This window comes from Pollachius pollachius (assembly GCF_949987615.1).
Source record: "Pollachius pollachius genome assembly, chromosome: 6".
Classification (NCBI taxonomy): domain Eukaryota; kingdom Metazoa; phylum Chordata; class Actinopteri; order Gadiformes; family Gadidae; genus Pollachius; species Pollachius pollachius.
In genome coordinates this window covers 7,782,051-7,808,164 of record NC_136939.1, presented here as the reverse complement: position 1 = coordinate 7,808,164, position 26,114 = coordinate 7,782,051, and the positions used below count along the sequence as shown (strand labels likewise).

The 26,114-nt window shown below is 44.8% G+C and overlaps 5 protein-coding genes across 11 annotated transcripts in view; 2 read left to right on the top strand and 3 right to left on the bottom strand.

Moving 5' to 3' along the window:
• Positions 1-1,214: 1,214 nt before the first annotated feature.
• mis18a (MIS18 kinetochore protein A) lies at positions 1,215-7,421 on the bottom strand. Its single transcript, XM_079737814.1, has 5 exons — positions 7,192-7,421; positions 7,038-7,104; positions 6,827-6,949; positions 5,684-5,786; positions 1,215-1,648 (listed from the first exon to the last, which is right to left on the bottom strand). Exons 1-5 carry the CDS (start codon positions 7,418-7,420, stop codon positions 1,562-1,564), a joined length of 609 nt encoding a protein of 202 aa, XP_079593940.1. The 5' UTR covers position 7,421; the 3' UTR covers positions 1,215-1,561.
• Positions 7,422-7,703: 282 nt separating this feature from the next.
• Positions 7,704-10,125, top strand: haus1 (HAUS augmin-like complex, subunit 1). Its single transcript, XM_079738706.1, has 9 exons — positions 7,704-7,791; positions 7,886-8,060; positions 8,199-8,334; positions 8,433-8,567; positions 8,900-9,023; positions 9,297-9,362; positions 9,488-9,559; positions 9,876-9,923; positions 10,017-10,125. Exons 1-9 carry the CDS (start codon positions 7,771-7,773, stop codon positions 10,065-10,067), a joined length of 828 nt encoding a protein of 275 aa, XP_079594832.1. The 5' UTR covers positions 7,704-7,770; the 3' UTR covers positions 10,068-10,125.
• Positions 10,126-11,435: 1,310 nt separating this feature from the next.
• eva1c (eva-1 homolog C (C. elegans)) lies at positions 11,436-16,361 on the top strand. 2 transcript variants are annotated; one of them, XM_079738659.1, is made up of 8 exons: positions 11,436-11,994; positions 12,253-12,449; positions 12,794-12,917; positions 13,194-13,361; positions 14,161-14,304; positions 14,850-14,921; positions 15,348-15,452; positions 15,572-16,361. In XM_079738659.1, the coding sequence occupies exons 1-8, from the start codon at positions 11,895-11,897 to the stop codon at positions 15,952-15,954; spliced, it is 1,293 nt and encodes a 430-aa protein (XP_079594785.1). In that variant the 5' UTR covers positions 11,436-11,894; the 3' UTR covers positions 15,955-16,361. The 2 variants fall into 2 exon arrangements, with proteins under 2 accessions (XP_079594785.1, XP_079594784.1); XM_079738658.1 differs by having other exon boundaries at positions 14,850-14,930.
• Positions 16,362-16,550: 189 nt separating this feature from the next.
• cfap298 (cilia and flagella associated protein 298) lies at positions 16,551-19,325 on the bottom strand. Its single transcript, XM_079738660.1, has 8 exons — positions 19,205-19,325; positions 18,763-18,931; positions 18,395-18,562; positions 18,154-18,221; positions 17,824-17,982; positions 17,372-17,503; positions 17,154-17,249; positions 16,551-17,052 (listed from the first exon to the last, which is right to left on the bottom strand). The coding sequence occupies exons 2-8, from the start codon at positions 18,899-18,901 to the stop codon at positions 16,942-16,944; spliced, it is 873 nt and encodes a 290-aa protein (XP_079594786.1). The 5' UTR covers positions 18,902-18,931; positions 19,205-19,325; the 3' UTR covers positions 16,551-16,941.
• A 1,759-nt stretch (positions 19,326-21,084) lies between these two features.
• The window catches only part of synj1 (synaptojanin 1), a 28,553-nt gene continuing 23,523 nt past the window's right edge, over positions 21,085-26,114 (bottom strand). For all 6 annotated transcript variants that reach the window (XM_079737887.1, XM_079737890.1, XM_079737891.1 and 3 more), the window contains one exon: positions 21,085-24,888. In XM_079737887.1, the coding sequence (XP_079594013.1) occupies positions 23,845-24,888 (1,044 nt within the window). In that variant the 3' untranslated portion in view covers positions 21,085-23,844. The remainder of the gene's footprint in view (positions 24,889-26,114) is intronic.

Sequence of the window (26,114 nt, the reverse complement as noted above, 5' to 3'; positions counted from 1 at the left end):
CCAGCTTAGGCAAATTACCTTTGAGAATCATTGACCTCCACGGATCAATAGTGTGTGCGGCCGTGGGAGGCATACATAAGGGGCAGCGCGCCTCTGTAGCCAGGGATGTTGTGGCTGAGTGCTCTGTTACCCTCCGCCTGGGCCGGCCCGACAGGACTATTTACAATGCACTGAAGTCAAACATATGATCAACAACAACAACAAACAAACAAACATGCTGGATTTTTTTTTTTTTTCCTTCCGAGAATAAGGATGAGCTAAGCGGGGCGGCAAAGAGGGAAGGTGGGAGGGGGGGAGACAAGGGGAGAGGGTGGGGTTAGAGGAGAGCAAAACAGCCGAGATTAGGGTCTCGCGTGGATAAAGGGAGGTCTGTGTGTGTGTGTGAGAGAGAGGGAGAGAGGAAAAGGTGGGGTGGGGGTGATGAGGATGATACGAGACTCCTCCCCCTCCCTCCCTCCAGGAGCTGGAGGGAGGGAGGGGGGTGGGGGGATGGGACTGTTGGCAGGCATGCGGCCCAGCAGGCAGGATGGCTGTTCGTCGGGTGGTAAACACGGTGACGGGATGGCAACAGGCAACGGCGCGCAGCACGTGCTGTCAGTTTCCATAGCAACCTGCCCTTGGATACAGCACGCTGGTTGGCCCCTTCTCACTGTTGTTTTCACCGAGGGCTGATGAAACCTCGTGGGCGAGCGTGGGTGTGGTACTAGGGGGGGAGAGAGAGACAGAGATCCGTACCATGTTTTCCCGCCCTGGTAGAAAGTGTTGCTAGGCACATTAGTTGGTAAACAATCACGCACGCACACGCAAAGATGCTCACACACTTTCTCGGTTGCTGAACACACCCCAAAAATAGTATATCCAGCCCCTTTCCACATTCTATGTAAACGGGGAGGGGGGGGTTTGCGTGTTAAACTGATGAAATACTTTTTGTTTTGACGGAAAAAGCATCACAGGATCATCCTTGATCATCTGGGAAAACGTTGAACACAAGAGACACTCAGACACTTGGACCAAAGGATGGTTTTTATTTAAATAATCTTACCAAGACATTTGACAAAGAACTGTCCTACCCGATCAGGAGGACACCCTACCCTCCAGACCAACACAAACACAATGAAACAGAATGGTGCTGCACTCAGGACCATATGAGGTCCAGAACAAGGCAAGAAACAGAACAAAGAGGTGTGTGTGTGTGTGTGTGTGTGTGTGTGTGTGTGTGTGTGTATGTGTGTTCATGACACGCGTGACCTCACACGATCAGATCGATACAGCAATGTGCTTACTCTGCACCTCGGTAAAATTCTGTACCGTGCACCAATCAACACAGGGTCCACACTGGTGTCCATCACAGCAAACATGGGAGGCGGGGGGGGGGGGAAGATAGCGGCGCCGCGAGCTAAAGTGACATCGCTGATTGATTACAGGAGCCCTGCGAGCCAGCCGGCTTTGTCTCAACACTGAACAAAGGGAGACTGAAGTCACAAGTGTTGTGCGTGTGAACCTGCCTATGACGGAATGCTGTGTGTGTGTCCGTGTGTGTGCGTGAAGTCGTATCGTTTCATCACGGTATGGAGTCGTCGAGGTCCGGCTGCAGTCCTTCCTCGATCTTCTCCATCCTGTCAGCCATGGACACCACCAGATTTTTCATCTGGGGGAGACGGGGGAGAGAGGAACGGGGGAGGAAATGAGTAGGGGCGATCGGGAAAAAGGGAGCGGGCGAGGGAGCGATCAGACAGTGGGAACAGCAGAACATTTGGAGGAGAGTCATAAATCCGTGGAGGGTAGTTTGGAGACAGGGACGGGCGGGAGAGGGAGAGGGAGGTGGTGGTGGTGGAGGAGGAGGTGGGCAGGGGTGGAACGCGGGGAGACAGTTGTTAAATGTACCCAAACAAGTGTCCGAGACATGGAGAGACAAGAATACATTAACGCTGGCGGTCACGACTACAGCTTCAAGAACGTCGGAGCTGTGGCCGGACAAACGGCCTGCGGTGCAACGACCGGGATAGAGGTGTTCTGTACCAATAGCAGTCCAGTCCCTGAGAAAGGTTGCCAGGGAATATGCATCTAATATACAATAAACAAGGGTTTAATCCCGGCATTGAGTGCCAAGTGTGCAGCTGCTCATTGGTGATGCAGCACAGGTACCAGGATATTAATGCAGTGAAAATGATCATGCACATCTCAGTATTTGGTTTACCATGTTTTACTTTCAACAAAATATGGACTCAATAACAATAACGTATTGTTGGCTAGTATAGTTGGAAACGATTTGTCAAATCATTGATTAGCCTGTCGACAGAAAAGCTATATAAAAAAGATTATCTAAAGTTATTTACATTTTCATGATTGAGTATTCATCAGTCTTTTACTGAGTAAATATGTTAACTCATAGTTTCTCTTCTTATGTCAGGTCATTATGAAATTACTGCCTTTGTTTTCTTGGCTGAAAAAAGCCCATCTTCGGGCTCCGGTAACTAGTGTTGGGTGTTCACCATTATGACATTAGACTCAACGATTCGTGGGAATAAAAGAAGAGATTGGAAAGACAATAAAAAAATCATTAGTTGCACCCCGAAGGCAATGTCATACGTAGTTTATTTTAATCTCTACTCCTGGTGAAATAATATTGTTGAAATTTGAAAGACTTTAGATAAAATAAATCTTAAGTATAGCACTAGCTTAGAGCCATCCAATCACTCTGAATTCAGGAACCCCTTTGCTTGACATACACATACATGGCTTAGCTATATTAATATGGGACAAAGGCTGGTGATGTCAGCCGCTGGTGATGTCAGCCCCTGAGCCCCACCAGCCCCACACCCCACAAAATAAGAAAACCCTGAAAAGCTGTTAGATTGGAAGTTGAACAACTGGTGAACTGGGGTAAAAAATAAGAACAGACATGAAGACATCAACAGTCCATAACCGTGGGATTGCGTCTTTCTATTTAAACTCCTACATGAGATAATAGCAACAGCGACATGATGACAGACATACTGTCATGAATGAAAACAACGCCAATGGGTTCGTTCCAATCTAATCCTAATCTTTAATAGGCCAAAAACAAACATGCCACGTGGTGACATGTTAATCCCACAGACTTCATGATCATAACATGTTTTTCAAAAAAAAAGGATTCCTCAACATGCCCCCAATAGGATATATTGTCCTTTGTGTATGGCATCCCTACCGCCCCGTTGACAGGATCACCACCTACTGGTCAATTGATGGAATAACAGCTGTTTTCAAAATACTAAACAAAGGCTTCATTGGAATGAATCACGCCGGAAAATGACCTCATGGATTGAAACGGGTCCTTTTCTTGGGAAATGAGTAACACAGTGACGTTATCAAAGAGTGCCAAATTAAATATTAACGGTAAATATAAATAAATAAAAAGTAAAGAAATAACATTGTGTGATGAAAACATTAACAGTAGCCTACAGTTACAGTGGAAAATATTAATTCAAGAATGAAACCCTTATTGAGGACATTGCAGCGTGGGAGGTTACCGCCTGGCTCAAAGCTCTGCAGGCACACCACGCTACGCTGATGTCATCGCCTACCCAAACCCACTGGGAATTTGATGCCAAACAACAAATCTATTCGGTACCACTTGGAGGATGTGGAATAACAATTGTGCCAGACTTGAGGTATTCTGATAAGAACACGTGTAACACTCCCTGTTGTCAGTTTATCTGCTTTGGGGGAAGAGCCATGAGTTGAATGAGTTCGCCTTAGAACACAAACAATTGAATACATTTTAACTTCAACAATCCTCTATAGCAGAAAGGGTTTGGTGATTTCCTTATCACTTCTGCATGGCCAGGCTCATAAATACAGTCAGGTCCATAAATATTGGGACATAGACACAATTCTAATCTTTTGGGCTCCTGTCCACCACCATAATTGATTTGAAATGAAACGAACAAGATGTGCTTTAACTGCAGACTTTCAGCTTTAATTTGGAACGGTGTAGGAATTACAACAGTTTGTATATGTACCTCCCACTTTTTAAGGGACTAAAAGTAATGGGACAATTGGCTGCTCAGCTGTTCCATGGCTTGGTGTGTGTTATTCCCTCATAATCCCATTTACAAGGAGCAGATAAAAGGTCAAAAGTTCATTTCAAGTGTGCTATTTGCATTTGGAATCTGTTGCTGCCAACTCTCAATATGAGATCCAAAGAGCTGTTACAATCAGTGAAGCAAGCCATCACTAGGCTCAAAAATCAAAACAAACCCATCAGATAGATAGCAAAAACATTAGGTGTGGCCAAATCAACTGTTTGGAACAATCTTTAAAAGAACGAACGCACCGATGAGCTCAGCAACACCAAAAGTCCTGGAAGACCACGGAAAACAACTGTGGTGGATCCCCGAAGAATTCTTTCCCTGGTGAAGAAAACACCCTTCACAACAGTTGGCCAGATCAAGAACACTCTCCAGGAGGTAGGTGTCTGTGTGTCAAAGTCAACAATCAAGAGAAGACTTCACCAGAGTGAATACAGAGGGTTCACCACAAGATGTAAACCATTGGTGAGCCTCAAAAACAGGAAGGCCAGATTAGAGTTTGCCAAACAACATCTAAAAAAGCCTTCAGTTCTAGAACAACATCCTATGGACAGATGAGACAAAGATCAACTTGTACCAGAGTGATGGGAAGAGAATCAGTGTGGAGAAGGAAAGGAACTGCTCATGATCCAAAGTATACCACCTCATCAGTGAACCATGGTGGTGGTAGTTTCATGGCGTGGGCATGGCTGCCAATGGAACTGGTTCCCTTGTATTTATTGATGATGTGACTGCTGACAAAAGCAGCAGGATGAATTCTGAAGTGTTTCGGGCAATATTATCTGCTCATATTCAGCTAAATGTTTCAGAACTCATTGGACGGCACTTCACAGTGCAGATGGACAATGACCCGAAGCATACTGCGAAAGCAACCAAAGAGTTTTTTAAGGCAAATAAGTGAAATGTTATGCAATGGCCAAGTCAATCACCTGACCTGAATCCGACTGAGCATGCATTTCACTTGCTAAAGACCAAACTGAAGGGAAAATGCCCCAAGAACAAGCAGGAACTGAAGACAGTTGCAGTAGAGGCCTGCCAGAGCATCACCAGGGATTAAACACAGCGTCTGGTGATGTCTATGCGTTCCAGACTTCAGGCTGTAATTGACTGCAAAGGATTTGCAACCAAGTATTAAAATGTGAAAGTTTGATTTATGATTGCTAATTTGTCCCATTACTTTTGGTCCCATAAAAGCCTGATTTGGATGTTAATATCCTCAAATTAAAGCTGAAAGTCTGCAGTTAAAGCACATCCTGTTCGTTTCATTTCAAATCCATTGTGGTGGTGTATAGAGCCAAAAAGATTAAAATTGTGTCGATGTCCCAATACTTATGGACCTGACAGCACATTGCTCACCTTTAGCCAGCGACCTTGGAATTATTCCATTAGGTAATGGAACACGTTGTACACTTTTGTTTTACATTTACTTAGAATTGGCATGAACAGGTATTGTGACATATTTTCCAAAGGAATACAATAGGCGCACCGGTGATTCCTTGGTAAGCGGTTGTAACGTGCCATTCATTTTGCAATATTCCGTGATACAGATCAAACCTAGATTATTTTTCAGACAGGTAAGGGCGGGAAAAAACAAAACAAAGCTGACAAACCTCGATCAGTTGTTGCTCAATATCGATTCTGTCCTCGACCGTGATGGGCTGCTTCGGTGGGCTCTCTTCTGCCACCTTCTGTTTTGCCGAGCCCAGCACATAGCTGAAAGAGAAACAAACTAGGTGTATGGACTTTGAATCGGCACTGTGTTAATAATAATAATAATAATAATAATAATAATAATAATTGTGGGTGAATAGAACACCACTTCCATTACCAATGTGTAGCACCCGCCTGGGTAATGCACAGCAGCCAGTGTGCGCCATAAAGCACAACACACACTGGATTTCTAATTAAAGACCAGGGGATGATAAGGAGGACCATGTTGGTTAAAGAGCCAGGATTGCCAATTTGGCTAGGACACAGGGTTAACAGCCCTACTCGAACAACGAATGACATGGGATGATAATTGACCACATGGAGTCAGGACATCCCTTGGATTAACCTCTCATTCGCACCCTGACAGGACAGTTTCCCCGTCTTCATCTTGGTGCCTTGGAAATACTAAACAGGCCAAAAGGCACCCCCTGCTGGCCCTCAAACACACATCTACCGTCACCATCTGGTCTGCCATTCAAGGATGGACCAGACCGGCCCTGCTTAGCTTCCAGAGAAACCAGCAGTGTAAGGCAGGTAGCCATGGTAATCTATATATATATATATATGCGTTGTGTGTAACAGATAGTGGGCAGGCTTGTCCTGATGCTTGTCATGGTCTCTGTACTCAAACTCTGGTCCTCTGTCTTTCCAGCAGCATTTGCACCAATACAGCGTTTTCAACTTCTTGCATTGTTTTTCTTCAATGTAACTAGTCAATACACACTGTTAGACAATATAGACTAGTCTACTCAAGCAGAAGCTTATAAAGAGTCACTTAAGATTGATGCAATATCAGTTTTGCCTAAACTCAAACTGTGAGTATTCCACATTCAAATGAGTTGATAAACGTAGTAACTAATGATAAGATATGGCAGCCTAGATTCCTCAGGTAATCCTTATTACGTTTATTATTTTAAGTAGCCCCCTTTCTATGTTCTCTGATCATTCGGATAAATGGCACTAGTATATGTGTGTAAGTCTATTTATCTATGGCCACAGTATCAAACTTTTAAAAACAACACCCATCAGAGTGAATTACTTACCTCTCCAGTTGTTGCACCAGGAAACAGAAGGTCAACCTCTTATAATCCAGAGCTATAGGTGTTGACAGATACACCATGCCCAGTAAAGATTTACACCCCTTACAGCAGAGGTCAAGGATCAGACTACACGAGAGGGAAAACAGTATTATAACAAACTGTAACGTTAATCTTCACACAATCAAATCAATGCAAATGCAAGCTGCTTACTTACCAGCGATGCTTTGGTTTTGGTTCATATATGCGTTGTTCTTTCCCAACCAAAACGTTCTCAGTCACGCCTGAAATGAAATGGGTAGAATTAAGTCTTAAAGCGGTGAGTCCGCATGCATGGCGTGATGCAAAGAAAAACAACGAACGAGTATTACGTTTTAAATGGATTTGACTCTCGTTATCACTTCCAGCCCATGAGAACGAGTCTCCGATGGGTAGATTGCAATTCCCACAGAAAAAGACAACGGGTCCATCGTCTTCGTTCTGACTTTCTCCTAAGTTAAATCTGTCTTCGTAGACCTGGACTATTCGAGTGGATTCATCCATTTCCACGTCGAATGTGCAATGATTCGGGTCCACTTTTCTTGATTTTTTGGAGGCCATGATCGTGTTACGAAAATCTGTTTTTGAAATTACGCGGTGGGTGGACGCTACGAGAAGGAAGTGATGTAATAAACGTCACTACGACGAACTGATTGTATAATTAAAACGAGTAATGACATATAATAATTAATCTACTTTCATGCATGAATAAAAGTGTCTCTTTTGTATTTTGTTCCTCCATATGAGAATAATGCATTTTGTGTATGAATGACTTACACATGCCGCGGTCTGTGCACTGATTGGCTGCTTAGACCGGAAGTTTTATAATTGTAGTTATAAATGTCGCGGGAGAAGGGGTATAACCATAGTAAACAAAACCAGCGCATTGTTGTTTTCGTCTTGCCATCAGCATGTGTGAAAAAATGAAGAAGGTAATAAGTTCTCGTATGTACTTATATGTTTTGTGCTTGTCAGTGAATTCACCAACGCGAAAAAAGTCAATACGTCGCGTCTTTCCGCTCACAGGTACAGACATGGCTCAGTACAGTGATGGGTGAGCAGCCAATTCCACAGTTTGAAGTGAATACTAGGACGGTGGATATACTTTACCAGTTGGCATTGGCTAGTGAGGTGCGATGCAAGGACACGAGTCTCCTTATAGATGATTTCAAACAGAAAGGCTCAGAGTATGATGCAGATAGTAAGTAACAAGCTTAAACTAATATTTATATAAGTATTCATTTGATTGACAAGTTGGGGTAGCCTGCTGGCATTGCATTGTTTGCTCTTTTTTTTGTTGAACAATAAATCACAAATTTCCATTCTACCCTACTTATAGGCATTCATCTGCAAGAAGTACTTCTGCAAGGCGTTGGCCTGTCATGTGGGGGCTTATCGAAGCCTGCAGGGGACTATATGTCTGCTCTTGTGGATAATGCCATGGTGCTCGGGGTTAGAGACACATCACTGGGCAGGCATGTGTTTTTTTAACAGTCATCTACCTATGGAGCTACATATGACACAGAACCTGATGTGAACCCCTCTGAATGGTGAACGTTATGTCCCCATGTAGCTTTATTCCGGCGGTGAATAAGCTGACAAACGACGTTTTGGAAGCGGAGAAATCAGACGAAAGACTTGACCAGGAGATGAAGGCCCTCCGGAAGAATTTGGGGGCCACTCTGGTTCTGCGGAAGAACTTACAAGAGTAAGACCGCTAGAATACAGTGATGTTGCTGACATAGCTCACTGTGAATGTTTGAAAGACTATTCAGTCCCACAAGGCCTCATTGTAAAAAAAATGGCTATTCTTATTTTAGCTAATTCCTCTTTATACTCGGTTGTGCAGCAAATAGCTAGCCACTCGGAATTTGATTGCATGCTTTGACTTATTTAGTTGTAAGTGGCCTTGGAAAAATAAGCTAAATGACTTATATAAAGTAACTGCCATATCACATATCACGTAAGGCAGTCTTGAAGTGCACAAGTCACGTTGATAACATGCATATTGTTTTGTTCATGTTGGTTTGATTTTTGCAGGGATATCAACAAAACGGTGAAGGACCAGGCAGTGGGCGGTGCTCAGGCAGAGGAGAGGCTACTCAATATGGATTTTGTTAAAACGAAGTCCAGAGAGCTCATCAATCGGAGAAAGATAGCAGAGGTCTGCTTGCACCAATTGTACTAACTTACTATGGCTCTGAACATTGTAGATATGTCATTCATAATCAACATCATGTATTCATGCTTTTTTTTATTAACATATTCAAAATCCAACCATATGATGCTAAATTAAATATGATATAATAATACTATAATAATTGTCACATTAGCCGGTCCCAAACTGTTAATCCCTACAGTTTACACGTGGTGGTAGTTTATCCAGAAAAGCCCACCTTGTTATTTATTTTCATTGAAACGTGTTTGGTCCCCGTAGGATCAGATTTCCTCCAGGAACATGAACAAGAAGTTTTCTCATCAGGCATTGATGGAAACATTTGAGGTCAGTGTGCAACTGTAAATTTAAGTAAAGGAATGAAGGCATGTGGGGAGGAGAAATTTTGAGTAGAATGTTTGAATACTTTATTATAGAATTCATGGTGGTGTTTGCTTTCTTGTTCTCTTCAGGAGGTCAACACTCTGAGACATGAAATAATCCCTTTGACAAAGAAACTGGAGCCCTACCTGGACTTAAGCCCAGTAAGTTTGTTCTATTTTGGCCCTTTCCTCCGCCAAAGCTGTTATATTTTTATATCCTCTTTGAAAGCTATGCTTTTTGTGAGTACTAAAGATTTATATCTACACACAAACACACACACACACACATGTTAGAAAGTCAACATATGATTAAATACATGTGTATTTTAATGTTTTGTTTATTTGTAGGTAACATACGACTCAGAAAGATAATCTTCCGTACAAATAGCCATCTATCTTTAAACAAATACAAATAACAATAACTAGTCAAGTATGTAGATATGTCTGTATGTATAAAAGTTGTTTCTCGCTTTGCCAGAGTCCATCTCTTGCTCAAGTGAAAGTGGAAGAGGCAAAAAGGGAATTGGTAAGTTTTGAATACAAGAATATGCTAGGAGTTGATGTCTTTTTGTTTTCGATTAAAGCTGTTTCTTTAACTATAATTTTCTCCTAATTTCAGGCTGCCATTGATGCTAAGCTTGAGGTCAACATGGACTTCATGCAAAAATAAATATAGTATTTTATGTAATATAAATATTGTTATCATGCCTTAACTTAATTGAAGTGTCTTATCAGTGAATTAAACTCACTGTTGACGACTTATGTTTTACATGATAAATATGGGGAGGCGGCATCAAAAATAATAAAAAAAACATCCAACCATTACAGTAGAAAGTGCTGTTTGTCTCATGTGGTGTGAGTTTATTGGTTTGAGCTACGATTGTAGTTTGAATGCATGCACTGTACAAGAATCAGTTGCCTGTACAACTTTTAATTTGCTAAGGAGAATGAGTAAATCTTAGGCCTTTCTAACCACAGCCTTTTATTTTCTGATGCAAATTTGATTATTTGGCCTGTCATTTAGATACGTGTGCTTTCAAAGTAACGTTGCCATCATGCTACAATCTGATTAAATAAATTATGTTCAACGTCATTTCTGGCTTGATTAGGCTCACTTTCTCCTTTGTTGTAAGACATTAACGCTAATCAAATGTTTTGTCTCGTTTAAAAACAATCATTCATCAAATACGGTGCTTTTCAAAACAGTAACAGTTCTAAGCAACCTACTTTGTTTTTCATAAATATATATTGGGACAGCGTCATCGATGACGCCAAAGTAGGACCATCGACTTGAATGGGAAAGATACGAAAACAACTAATCTGTTCAATGACAAGGACGACCTAGACCCATACATTCACTTCCTCTGCCTTATTTTCTTCACCAGGGGGTAAGAAAACAAAATTCCAAGGGCTGTGGAGGGATATTAACAGAAAGGAGTTCAGCAGCCACTCCCAATGTGCCTCAAGCCGCTACAGACGATGAGACAAACAGAGGGGCCTCTTCTCAACTCTGTATGCAAAATATCACCTCACAGTCCTTACTCTTGCCACTATACAGTGGATCAGATAATGGATGTTGACTTCGCCGAGAGCCAGGACCAGAGCTCTGTCCTGTAGATTGACAGGTTGAGTTGCCAAGGAGGGTAACTATGGCGAGGCTCATAGGCACAAGCCTAATGGGACCAGCCTACATGATCCCAAAGGCCCCTTCTGATTCAAGAGAAGGCTTTAACTTTAACAGCATTTACAAAATAGACAAACATGGATTCTGGGTGCATACTTTTCTGATTTATCAAGTAAAACGTAATTAATTTGATAAGGAATCAACGCCATCGCCTCCATCACTAAAAAATAAAATAACGCAAACAAGGAGTGGACCAGCTCTGGCAAGCCACAATGTGCCTCGTCGTGGGAAACACTTCACCAATGGGTTATCAAGATGGCATTCAGCCCGGCCGTCCCCTTTCTCCCGGTTTATATTAAACTACTGTTGACCGCCACGCCCACACCACCACTCTGTACTCGGATGGAAGTGGAAGCGCGTCTGTTTCCATGCGTCTCCAGTCTCCCCGTCCTGCCGTTTAAAGCCTCTCACACTCACACGGGCTTCATGGAGCATGGGAGCGGTGCGGGATTCTCTCGTCTCTTCTTAACCTGTCCTGACAACTTGTTGCGCAGCTTTTATTTCCAGTGCTCCACTCTGCCTTGCCTGCTCAAGTGAACTTTTCGAAAGGCAACAGGGATAGGGTGTGTGTGTGTTATGATTTAGACAGGACATCTTTCTAGATCGGTTTTTTTCTTTCTCATCAGAAAGGCCGATTTTTTCTTTGATGTCGACTTGTTGACTCGCTGTTTTGCCAGCATGGTGTTTTGGCGCGGCAAGGTTTGGCACTCGGAGCGGTTCTCTCCCAAGCTCGTCTCTCCGTAAGGCCTGCTGGTGTTGCCCATCGCACAGTATATCAGCCCGTGAATTGTAACATGATCTCGGAGAGTGGGAATGCAAACCATGAAGTGGATACGAATCCAAGGGCTCGAGTGGTCTAGTCTCATCCTGCTCCTGTGGACCACACGCATGGAGGGCCTGGCCGACTTCTCAAGTAAGACAATGCGATGCATGTTCACCACAACAACAAACGATCCGATTTAGAAAAAAATTATAACAACTATAACGATGGTAGTAGTCGAATGATGATGATGCTGGTTGATGCTCAGACGATGGTCCAATTATTAATTTGGAAACACTCCTATGATATAGATGGATAAAGTCGGTAACTATATCCACTTTTGTGCATTTGAAGAGTAAGTAAGATCTGTTGGAATTTCCGGTACACAGACCATTTGCGATTCTTTACCAGACTACCTGTCGAGAATCATTACCAGCCAACACGCACTCGCGTGCGACGGACAGCCGTTGCGCCTGCACTGCCCGCGCCACTCCACCATCTCCGTGCATTCCGCCTTCTATGGAAGCGGCGACGACGACGCGCGGCTATGCGGCAGCGGCAGCGCAGAAGCGGCAAACAGCAGCTGTTCCGCTTTGACTACGCTACAGGTGCGTTGGAAACTGTGCGGTAGGCCCACTGTGCACATTCATTGTCTAATATTAGTTTGGTGCAGGTGCACTAGTTTCTCCATTTTTTTTCCTGTGACACACACACACACACACACACACGCACACACACACGCACACACACACACACACACACACACACACACACACACACACACACACACACACACACCACCTGTGAAAACAAATGAAGCATCTTTCCGGTTCAGCATATGAATTCTCAAGAACATGAGAGGAAAAAGGTTTATGGTTTCTAAGAAGTTTGAAGGACATCAACTACCACAACAACAGTAATGAGTCAGGACACATTTCTTTTTTTTCTGCAGAAGCTGATGTCAGTGTGTCAGAGCCAAAGGCAGTGCTCGCTACCCGTCACCCCCTTGCTGTTTGGGAGGGACCCGTGTCCTGGCACCAGGAAATACCTCACCGTGGTGTACAAGTGTAAACCCAGTAAGTCCCCCACCTGCTGCCCCTGACCCAGCCTGCCACCACACACACTAATGGAATGTCTGGGTGTGTGTGGGCTAGTCTTTATGTGGTCTTACTGGGCAAATGGCATTGATCCCTTATCACATTACTGGCATTCCCCCCCCCCCCCCTTATATTGGGAGGGGGGGGGGGTTCCACTTACATTGTTGCGCTATCCCCATGCTTCTCGTGTGTGTGTGTCTGTGTGTGTGTGTGTGTGTGTGTGTGTGTGTGTGTGTGTGTCTGCGTCCGACTCAGCGGAACACAAGAGGCTAGTGGTGTGTGAGGGAGAGAGGCTGAGGCTACGCTGTAAGCCCCCCAGGGTGCTCACCATCTACGCAGCTGTCTACGGCGGGGGTCCGGCCCCGGCAGCAGACACCTGCCCCCCTCAGCTGACCGCCAACACCACCAGCCCACCTCCGTTTGGTGAGTGGGACGTACGGGGCCGTCCTAGGTGACATTGTTTGTTTTGTACGCGGCCCGGCAATCAAGTGAAGTGGAGAGAGTTAAAGGTCGTATCAGCGATGTTGGGTGCCGTCACTTCTGTCGGTATTTGAAGCGAGATCCCAAACAAACACAGCCAGCTTGCGCCTCCCTTCCGTGTTTCGTGCATCCACGAAAAAACGATCATGAACGCAGTGCAGAACCCCACAACACCCACCCCTTGTCGGTGATTGGTTGGAATACTATTTATTTCTTTTTGTTTTTTTGACGGCCTGCTTATGGGGTGGGCAGCTAGCGGATCGTAAGGAAAGATCAGATGTATGTGATGATTTATGTTTCGGCCTAGAAAATGATTTAGGGATCTGCCTAGCTCAACTGGTAAAGAAATGTATGGTGCTCTCATGGTACTGCAATATGGCTTTAGAAACCATCCGCCCATGGTGTGCATTTGTTATATAATTGCTTATGATAATGATAGAATAATGAATACCGTCTGTTGGTGCTGTAGGAAGTAAGATTTGAGAGTTGTATAGTAGAAGCTGAAGTTGACCTGATTTAGCCATGGGTAGACTTTATGATTTAAACATATTTCAAATAATAAATAAACAAAAGTGGTGGCTGCATGGGGAAATCATGTGCCACTTTATGTATACCATTATTTAATGTTTTATTTTCTCCCTGAAATTTAAAAAATCGGACCCTTATCAGCTCAGTCAATCATTCCCTAGCTGCAATCGTTTCCTTTTCATGGACTGTCGGTCTCTTCTCTCTCTCCACTCAGAGTGTTTGAACCATGAAGCTGTACACACAGTGTCCCAGTCCTGCTACGGTAAACAGAGATGCACCGTATCCGTTGACAACCACACCTTCAGGGACCCCTGCATGCCAGGAACCAGGAAGCACCTTACCGTCCTCTACGCTTGCGGTAAAGAAAGAAAATAAATACCATCCTCCTTCCGTCACATAATAGATTGAAAGGCCTGGGAATTGAAAACAGAGTAGGTAAATAAAATTCTTCTCTTGACGTAATCCCATTGGCAGGAATATTGTGTCTCCTACGCCGGCTTCCTATATGCTGGTCAGAGCAATCAGTCGTATCACCCCCCCCCCCTCCTCCCAAATCACACAGAGACAAAACAGTAGGTGGAAAACCATAAACTTTGAGCTAGGCTTTGTGCGGCTTGGGGCTGGCATCCGGTGGAACTTCCTGTAATTGGCCTGAAATGCCAGTGAGGTCATACACGGACATTGTTAGCGAAGGACTTGACTCCAGGCTGACAATACATAATTATTCAATAGAGCAGTATAAATGTAACCTGGTGTGTGAGTGAATGGGTGAATTCCCCGACCAGACTGCATAAGTCTTCTTGTGAGTCCACGCTTGGTTGAGCCGAAAGGTTTCACAGTATAGTAGAGCAGCCTAGTCTGAACTGTGCCCTAACGCAGACCCTGTCTATCCCCCACATCCAGTGCCGGAGACCCTGCTCAAAGCTGCAGACCCTGACTTGGCCTCATTGTTACCGCCACTGGATCTGGCAAATGGTAACTGCGGTATGCATGTTTAGTTGCCCTTTCAATATATACAGCCCATACAGTGAATACCATGACATGAAGGTTTCATGTCATGGGGTGTCATGGGGTCATTTTCCATTTTCATCTTGTTTGCTCTCTTCTTGTTTCTTGCAGTTTCCACCAAGCAATGTCGAGGATGACTTTATATTTCAACCAAAAATACCGTTACTGTTTTCACTTATGCAGTAAAAAGCATTCAATACTGACAAAATCTGTTATTTCAGTTGCTTGCTTGACCCAATTGAATCCAGAAGGAATCACATCAAATGCTGCACTGATTACTTGTTTTAATACGCTATGTCATAGCTCTATACTCTATACTAATTTCAGGTTCTATCTCATTATTTATGTTATTTATATTACTAGTTAATCCTTCGTTCTTCTTCCCCTCCAAAGCTCCACCTGTGGGTGTGGTGTCCCCTGTCCCAGAAGGTACCGGTCTGCCCGTGTACCCTGGAGCGATGATGAGCAACTCGCTCATTACCTACGCCTACATCAGAGGTAAGTGCCAACAGGATAGGAACCTGCACGATGCACGTGAACACACACACACACACACGAGTTTTGTGGTTTCCGCGTGGCTTCAACGTCTACCTCCTGTACCCCCTGCCTGTCACCAGAGCACCCTGAGATGGCGGCGTTGCTCTTCACCTGCAGCGTGTGTGTGGGCCTGCTGCTCACCCTATTGGCCGTATCCATCCGTGTCAGCTGCAGGCCAGGGCCAATCAGGTGCCTTGCCAGGGCCCGGAGCCACGCCCGCCAGCGCAGAGTGGAGGAGAAGGACAAGGCTGATGACGATGGCGTAGACGACGACGACGAAGAGGAGGAAGATGGAACATCCAGTTCCTTGATCTCGACCAAAGACAGGAAGTCCTTCAAGGACTGGGAGGAAGTGACGTTTGTGTGCGAGGCGGCGGAGCGGGCGGAGAGGATGGAGAGGAGGGAGATGGTCATGCAGGAGATATGGATGAACGCGTACATGAACGGAGCCCCCGACATCTAGTGTTTTAAGGCAATGCCGATGCTTATATTCACGCCATACATCGCAGAATGTGGTATTCTTATCAACCTGTGGATGTTCATATCGCTGGACAACTGGAGAGGAACAGCAGCATCAACGTGCAGTTCATCTCATGGTTCAGGTTTGGTTATGCAGAGGATGTTTGCAAACCAGGAAAGAACTCTGGTTCCTATTCGGAAAACACGCTTCTTGGAAGCTCCACAATGCGAGGAATCGTTCAGCCAGATTTTTCCATGATAATACCACATGCAATGGGACTGACTGGCTCACACCTTGAACTGTAGAATAAAGTGGTAGCTGACATGGAACACACGAGGGGTGACCCTAACCTTGCTGTGAAGCGACATCCTGTCTCAGGACGGCTCGGTGGCTCTTGGACAGTTCACCGCTCGGACAAAGAGAGGAAAGGTGTAGCATCCTTCTTCTAGCGATTTGATGGGTAAAAGGTTTGTAGGAAATTATGTGTTGCCTAATGTAATCAGAACACCAGCAGCAGGTATATATTGAACAGTGCACACAATGCTTTTTTGTTGGGGCTTTCTTTGACAAGGAAAGGAATATTTTGTGTATTTTGTTTTCATTGTATTTGATTTATTTCAGTGAAGTTAAAATAAAACAAGTGACAAATTCTATGAAGAACAAACAAGTTAAAAAATAATAATTATTCACTCAGAATGCTTAGGGTTTAAACACAACACAAACATGTCTGTTTAACATTGCAATCTCCTCTCTACGCAAGTCGCCACGGGCCGTCCAACAGGATACCGAATTGACCATCAAGTTGAATCTACAACAATAGGATGTCCAGGTTTTCTTCTGTAACAACAAGATAACATTACGGCTGGCTGCTCTGTTGTTGTTGGAAGTCAGCTGAGAAGACGTTGATTAAAACGAGGCATAGATAGCTCTAATGAGCGGTTAAGGCTGGTCGAGAGAAGTGGGAGGTCCGAAGCTTCGGAGGTCTCTTCACTATCTCGGACCCCATTTGATGTTATTGAGGCCTTGAAACTGCCTCTTCAGGGCCTGTCTGTCCGACCAATCAGAGTCCAGGTGGCTGTCATCGTCTGCATCCTCCAGTTTCTGAAGCATAATCAGCCAAGATGACATTTTAGAATATAACCCCCTACTGGCTTTAAAAAAAGCTTTTAAAACCTCCTGACGCTAATGAATACTGGCCCTACCTTCAACTCCTCCTGTCTTCTGTAGTAGTGCATCATCATTTCCTTCTGTTGGTCATCTGTGACGACAGGCTCTCTCGCTGGCGCCCCCTGGCCTCTCTGAAAGGAACAGCGACACAATACAGTTATCAAATTCATCATGGAAATATTGTCATAATTCCAGGCCGTGTTTCACACATTACATAGTTTTACTGAACACGTGTGAAATGACTAGTTCCCACCTTTTGGATTTTGACTACAATCTTGGTCTTCTCGTTTTTGCCAATGTAGTCCTGTAGTTTCTTCTCCCTGTGCAGCTCCTTGGCAGCCCACCACAGCTGGCACTCCTGCTCCGGGACCACCTGCAGAGAGGCCTGCGGGCCGCGACCAGATTGAGGAGACAAACACAGGCAGACGGAGGCAGAATGCAAAAACATGTCACAGCATGTTCACCCCAAAAAAACATTGAATGGGATGTCACACTTATGAAAAGAAAACCCCCCGAAAAAAGCAGAATGAGATTTAAAAATGATGCCTTTCTGTGGAGTTGAGCTTTAATATTCGTATTGGATCAATTGATTATAGGTGCACTCAGTTCTTAGTTGATCTAGGATTTCCAATTCCAATGGGCCTATTGGGTAAGTGCAAAAGCCTGATAACATGGCGTGCGGATGGACAGAGGTTCACCCCTCACCTGCGTTCCTGAGAGGTCTTCGTTGTTCTCCAGCTCCATTCTGATTGGGTCGTGAGGCGGAAGCCCCATGGGGTACACGATCATGACCGCGCCCCTCAGCTGGTCCAGGGCTTCCTTCACCATCTCAGCGGTAACGCAAACACCGGCCTGCGCTTGTTTCTAGTGGGGCGATGGCAGGCAGAGGTGAGAGACAGCGAGAACAGAGTGTTTAGGATGATTTACAGCAGCCAGTTCCTGCAAGGTTGATCAAAAATGTGTGAAGCAAGAGAACTATCCAATCTCATGAGTGTGTAGTACGAAAAAAGACGTTTCATTTATTGTCACTCTTACTTTGGAGACTAATGCCTTCGCCTCTTCCATCGTTTTCTTTAGCACTTCTTTCATCCTGTCGTTTGGTGCTGCAGAAGAGGAGTAGAGGGATGTTATGCATAAGAGTGCCGACTGGGAGATTGGCGGCATGAGAGGTCATTTTCTCAAGTAACACAACACAGATAATCTCTAAAAAGCCGAGGCTTGTTGACATTGAGAAGGCAATGTGGATTTGGGGTTGGATGACATGTTTGAGGCTGACCATGTCCGTTCCTTCTCCCGATCTCATCTTTGCTAAACACCGCTCCTCCGCTGGGAATACACTTCTCTTCCCATTCATCCTTCAGCTTCAGCTCCAGCACCTGGTCCTCCGTCAGGCCCTGCATGTTGGGAGGGAGTGTGACCCCGTGCTCAGCCAGCTCTGGCATCTCTGCGAGGGAAGAAATCAACATCACATGTCAGAAGTTCTCACCGAAAATGAAGTAGTGAGGATGGTATCGCGATAACTCACTGTGCTAAATGTTTGGAAGGTGCGGGATCCCAGGTCGTATAACAGTTCGTGTCGACACTTGTTTTGACAGCGTGTGTAGCGTTATGTAGTAAAGACATGTGAGAGGTGAAAGTCCTCACCGGAGCATATCCTTTCCACTTTGAGCCTCCCGTTGTAAACGACTGCGACCTGCTGGACCAGGCTCTCCACGGAGACGTCCGCGGTGGTGTCCAGCAGAAACTGGCTCTCGTCGCCACGCTTCAGGTGTAGTTGCACCATCACGAGATCTTATTCACCTGATGTTAGAAACTACAACAACAGCAGGCGTTCTGAGGTTTAGGCAGGTTTTATCTTTTTCTTTCCGTTTCAGACAGCAGCTACAACAACTCGTTCAAGGCGGCGGCGGTTACGGAATGTGTGCTGAGGATAGTTGAAATAACCTGTAACCATAGCAACGTTAAACATCGGCCGCTCGAACCCCTTCCAGAAGGGTCCTCGCGGCATCTCTCGTATCGGGTTGCCAGATTGTTTACATTTCCACTCACGAATATACAACCTACAACGCAGACGTCGTATACATACCTGTACTGTGATGAAACAATCATAATTCGATATTAAGGGCATCAAAGTATGTTATATTCAAGTCAGCCAGGGCATACGGTACGTAGGATCCAATGTGTTGTGTTCTACTGTATACTTTTTCTTCGTGTACGATTTTAAGTGAATTTGCTCATCTAAGCGGTAACTCTGCCCTCTACAGGACATTTAGAAAAAATATTTCTGATCATCTGATAATCTCAAACATATAACCAGTGTTGGGACTAACGCGTTATTAAGTAACGCGTTACAGTAACTACGTTACTTTTGCGGTAACGAGCACTGTAACTAATTACTTTGTCAAAATCAGTAACGCGTTTATCGTTACTGCGATTTAAACAGGCTCGTTACTCGTTACTTCACGTGCATAACCCAGGACTACAGTTTCCGTGGTGGACGTGAAGCGGACGTGAGTCACGTGACGCAGCGACGCGCAACGAAATGAATTAAAACAATTGCGGCAGTCCACGACGGTCCAGGCGTTGTATTTCTCTCATGGAAATATGCACATTATTTTTCCTTTCTGACAGTAAAACCTAAAAGTAAAACCTGTCATCTTTGTGGAGGTTCGAAAACTCTAGCCACATCAAAAACTAGCAATTCTAATCTGATGAAACATCTTCAGAAACAACAGGCATCTACCAAGCTAGTTGAAAAAGACCCTGAAGGTAACACAGGTGATGCTGCTGCTAACGTCAGCTCCGCCGACGCTAAAGGAGAAGCCACTCCAGCCAAACAACAAAAGCATGATTTGACAAACCCTGTTGCACAGTCTATAACCCAGACACAGCTAAACAAATGATGGAGATGTATGGACAAAGACTGATATAGACATAGACATACTAACATAGACTACTAAAGCACTTTATCCACCATTATTGATCAGTTTTTCATCAGTTGTTTTATTTATCTAAACGGCCAGAGTGGAGGAAATATTATTTTTGTTAAACATTAACTATGTTTGTGAGGCTGAAAGTACTTTTTATTTATTTAGTTTCTCTTTGTGAGGCTGAAAATAGTTTTAAGTTTGCCCATCATTATTGATGATGAGGTCTCCGTTCTTTGTAGAGTTTAGCTGTTTTGAGTTAAGGTTAGCTTACAAAGAACGGATAAACCTCACTGTTTACATTGAAAACATCTATTGTATCAGTTTTGCACTATTGATTCCTACAGTTGCTAAATGGTCTGAGGCACAGTTTAATTTTTGCACTGCCAAAACTATACTTTGTACCTGTTTCAATGGCTACGATAAATATGCCAAAAAGTTTCAAAAGTTAAAAGTTAGTCAAAAGTCAAAAGTTTCAAAACATACTGTATGTTGTGTTTTGTTGATCCACTGCTTCATCGTAGTGATACTGGGTACAATGATCAAATTTTACAGTTGTTTTGTCGAACACTATGCCACATCAACCCAAAAATAATGTGTGTGCATTTGTAGAGGGTTGGAAACAATGGAAATATTTCATTTATTTGCACTCACACTACTACACTGCTATGACACGTTCAGGTCACTAGGTGGCGCATTGCGCTTGTGGTAGGATAGGACTTACGTGTAAGCAAGCCAGAGGACTGGCAGCCTCCCTAGCTATCCAGTTAGGGAGGTCCTTTGCCACATTAACACAATAAGATAATTTAGAAAAAAAAAAAGGTACTTTCCCTAGTAACTAGTTACCTTGAAAGTAACGAGTAACTTAAAGTAACTGAGTCACTTTTGAAAGAAGTAACTAGTAACTGTAACTAGGTTACTAATTTAAAGTAACTTGCCCAACACTGCATATAACATATTTGAGAGACATATTGTCTTGCTTGGAATAAACTCATATGAACAATTTCTACGTTGGAAAAAAAGAGCACAACTTGCAGGTCAACTGACATTTATTATTGCATACATACAACACAAAGTGCTTTATACATAAATGTGCCGTCAGCTTTTCACTTAAATATGGACTCTTGGATATTTGATACATAAACTGCAGCTTACTTTTTCCATTAATACATACAGAGTATGGTCAACAACACAGATTTGTAATTTACTACTTGAATCAGAAGCATAAAAAGGGGACACCAACCTAACGAAAGGAACAATGTGTTTTCTATAAAATCTCATCTGAACATGACTGGACACAAGAAGCACTACTAAGCTATCATTGACGTTTCAGTCTCTACTGCAAACATGTGGTACGACTGGATTGAATAAAGGTGTTTTCGGGATAACAATATAGAGCCATGGGCAGTAGACCCGCATCCACTTCAGCTGTTTTCAGTTCAGATAGATATTTCTTTTGCAAAGCCAATAAATATCTATTTATATTTATATCAAGAACATTGGGTTGCAATACACAAGATATACATTAGCAAAGTGTTACTCTCATCACATTCTCTGCATTACCTTTGGACTCTTGGAGCATTTATGAATGCAAGGGGTACAGCCAAATATAATATGGACATAGTGAGGACGATCTGAAACAACCACAACCGCTTGGTTATTCATTTTTCCTATTCATATGCAACAGTACCTTAGATATCGGAAAAAACTCCAAAGAGAATGAGCGAGAGCGACCACCATCAACACAAACATGACAACTTAACCTGTGGGGTCAATTGGCTGGCCAAGCGCATTTGCTGAGAATACCACCAAACAGACTTAAGAATCCAACACAAGTCTTTTAAAGCAGACAACTGCACCACATGGTTTTCCACAAGGTACCCACTGCAACACGGTGGCATGTGTTGTTCAACACTGTTCCCTTCAGTTCAACTTTATTGAACTCTATTTTTCAGTAAAGGTATGGTCAACATCTCCACATTCCAATGGGACAATTTCTCAGCAGGGTGCTTTAAAGAATAGAATAAAGTTTAAAAAAAACTGAATGCGTTGACTGTACATTTCCATATTCCCTAATGCCACAATACAAACCATTGTAGGGGACACAGCAATCCTCTATGGTTCAAGCCACTGCCAGGGGAATACAGTGACTGACTGTTTGGAGGTGAAGTCTGTATGCACACACACATTCACAGACACGTCACACACACACACACACACACAATGAGACATTACACACCTCAAACACAGCACGTTACTTCTCAACACATCATCAATAGATCTAAAGAGCTTTTTTTTTTTTACAAACAGAAAAATATGCATATTCTTTTGCAATAAACAATACAACAAAACAAAAAAAGAAAAATGCCCTTTTTTGTAGCATTCTGCATGGAATTGGTATGCACCTCACTTGTATCCGGTAGGATATGCCTAAAGACCCCGAGAAGGTCATCCAAGATCTCAGAGATCTCGCCGCAACCTTACCCTTCTACACTCAGTTATGGCTATGGAGCTTTGGATAAATTCAGAGTAATCTACGCCTAACCCTGGACCCTTTCGGTACACAGGGCTCAAACCCTGCCACAACAACCACCACCACCACCACGTTGAAAACGGCCATGAGAATGAACGGAAGCGGAACGTCAGTGCAAGTCAGTCACACGTTTTTGCATTCAAAATGATAACAGGTTGTAACAGCTATAGAAACGCACATCACGTGAGTATCATCAGCCCAGGGAGAACAAACGTACATAATAATAACCATGTATACATTTATATTTAATATACCGTAAAAAAAAAAAAAAAAAAATTGAATCAAATTTAGCAAAGCGTACACAGCCCAGAGACCGACGAAGAACCGACCAGAGCGAAAACCGCGATTTGTCTCCTTGAGCCCAGAGGATGATATCACAGAGCATTCGTTTTGTGATAACAAGCAGCTGCAGAAGCAGGTTTGTCGCCGCTGCGCAGTGTCCCTAACCAGTGCAACTTAAAAGTACATTCATGTTTAAAAAAATAATAAAATGTTGCAAGTATCGCTACTGCACTGATGCAGTTACCGGCCGATCTCCTCCAAACTTTTAATGTACCGGAGCTGCGTGACTTCTGCTCAGTGACACTATAGACGGTTAGCCAGTTGGCCATTAGACAGTTAGCCATTTAGACAGATGCAGCTACTTGCCACTGCAAAGCCATGTATGTCACTTTCACTGAGTGAGCTAGCGAAAAACACAAGCGTTCTACTTTAAAAGGGCACTTCCATGAAGTCCGATATGACATAGCTGTGACCCTTGCCGGAGCTCTTGGTGTGTTGGATATGAACCAGTGTGTCTGTGACTATTTAGATAATTCTATATATTTACGTGACAACCTCACAATAAGCAAACGCCACGTGCTGCTGGTTGTGGGACCGATATTGCACCGCAGATTACATAACACACAAATGTCTCGCAAATACGAACATTTAGTACTTTATACAACTATATAGACCCGGGCATGTCTGCCCTAAATAAAAATAGACCGTCTTATGAGCCATTCATAAGATCATTTTTGATGTAAAAGGAAAAATAACTGTGATAACTTTGTATGGGGGTAACAGACGTTGTGGCCTGTACATTTCCTGTGTTGCCGTTCATTCATAAACACCCAAGAAATATTTTCCTTTTATCCGGATTCAGAGGTCTGGTCGATACTCATCTTAAACACCATCTCTTTTGTACATACCTCACTCACACACACACACACACACACACAAGTAAACATTTACCCAATATCTATACATCACTCCATGTGCCTGACGCTAGGAATCTTGGAAGAAGTCGAGGGAGAAGTGGGCTCCGGGGGGCGGCTTGGGAGGCTCGCTGGGCGCCGTCCTGCCGGGGACGGGTGGAGGGAGAGCTGGGAAGGACGGGGCGGAGGGAGACACCCAGGAAGGGTTTGGGTCAAACCCGGGACAGGGCCGCCGAGCCTGGGCTTGGGGTGGGAGCGGGCCGGCGGGCGGGAGGACCGGGCCCGTGGTCCCTGTGGGGAAGTCAGAGTCGTCGTCGAAGGTGACCCACCTGGACTGGGTGGGCTTGTCCAGCCCCACCGCGGGGGGCTGCCGGCGAGGCGGGAGCGTCGCCGAACGAGAGAAGGAGGGCGGGGCCAGAGGCAAGGTGGGGCCCGGGGTGAACAGGGGGGCTGGCGTAGGGGGAGGAAGAGCGAGCGAGGGCCCCAGCAGGGACATGGTCCTTTGCAGGGGGACGGGCGTCGGGGCCAACGGTGGAACCGCCAACGGAGGCAGAGCCGTGGCGGGGAGGGGGATGAGGGGTTGAGAGAGTGCACTAGGGGTGGGGGGCTGGAGTCTGAGGTCAGGGGTGAGCGTCTGCACGGGGGGATGCTGCGGCGGCTGCATCATCAGCGGGCCCCTGAAGGGGTTGGTGCTGTTGGGCCGGGCAGGGGCCGCCTCCCCCTGGGAGGGCAGGGGGGAGGCACGCAGAGACTCCTGCGAGCGGCTGCGCGACGGGACGGGCGGCGGGAGGAGCGTGGCGTTACAGAAGGAGAAGGAGGAGGAGCAGGACGAAGAGGAGCCGGAGGAGGAGGAGGTGGAGGAGGAGGGCTGGAGGCCCTGCAGAGAGGAGAGCGGGCCGGTCTGGACAGAGAAGGAGGAGGGCAGGGTGCCCGAGGAGGACAGGTGGCCCGGAGCGGAGGGGGGAGAGCGCAGGGAGGAGCCCCTGGTGAGGGAGCGAGTGTTGGCCCAGGAGGAGGAGGAGGAGGAGGAGGAGGAGAGGAGGTTGGATGCAAGTGTGTCGAAGGGGTCAGGCTTCCATTGTGCTTCTCCTCGGATGCCGTTGAGTCCATTAGCCTGCAGAGTGAGAGGAAATGATGAGGGGACTGGCGACAGTGCACACGGGAGTTTACGTAAGTTAACGTACTCAAAATAACACGGACAACCAGCTTATAACAAGCGTGTTCTCCGAGAGATGAATGATTATGAGCTACTGTTTATGAATCATAAAGAATTCCTCTTAGAACGGAAAATTGCAGAATATAACTGTTACATCTTTTTTTTCCTTTCCTACAAAGCTAAGAAAAAATAAAATTAGAATGCAACATGACGCAAACATACCTGCTGAGAGACTGCATTATTTTAACATCCACACTTTATGAACATTATTCAGAGGGAGCTGATCCCGATCCACAAGTCATTGCATACCTGCGATACCCATCACTTTTTCTACTGAAGAGAGCAGATATGGAAGGACTATGGGGTGTGTTTTTGTGTGTGTCTGTGAGGTGGGTAGGGAAGAGGGGGGAGGCCGACAATAAGCATTGCTCCATTGTTTACAGATTAAACTATGGACCACAATGTAAACTGACTAAAATGAGGTTCATCCATACACTAATCTAATGGAGAGACGACAAAAATAACACGGTACATGGTTACCGAACTTGCGGTGGATTAAGGGAACGTCAATAATACACAGAGACAAGAAGATGAGCACAAGGCCACTACAACACAAGATGGAGGCGGAGTTGGTAAGTAACCGAGGGTATGGTAGACGGGAGGGGGGGGGGGTGGGGGTCCGGGTCATAGATGGCAGCATTGGACTGTGATTCTATGGTAGGTTGAAGAATGAGAGAGGTGCTTGTAGTAAATAGATATATACCTGTCACCCTGAGGGCTTCTCCGGCTTGTGTGAGAGAGACAAATGCGTCAGAGCACAGCAGAGAGAACAACACAGAGCGCTAGACTCATCGGAAACAGCAAGGCAGACTTTACCCCGGATCATTATATTTCTTTAGGGCATATAATGATCCGGGGTAAAGTCTGCTATTTCTCTATTTCCTCTATTTCCCCTTCATAAACACCGTCAATAAATTCTATGCTTCCCCACCATCTGAACGGCAGCATCATAAACGATACACAGCAGGTCGACCGCGAGTATCCACGACCATGCAGCATCTCATGGACCCTTTTCACAGATGGCCAACAGTAGGGCACCGTAACTACTCTTTTGGGTCGCTGCCATTTTAACATGGTCTAACAGGTTCCGTCGACTTGACAAGTTGTGCCTTTACCTGTGCACC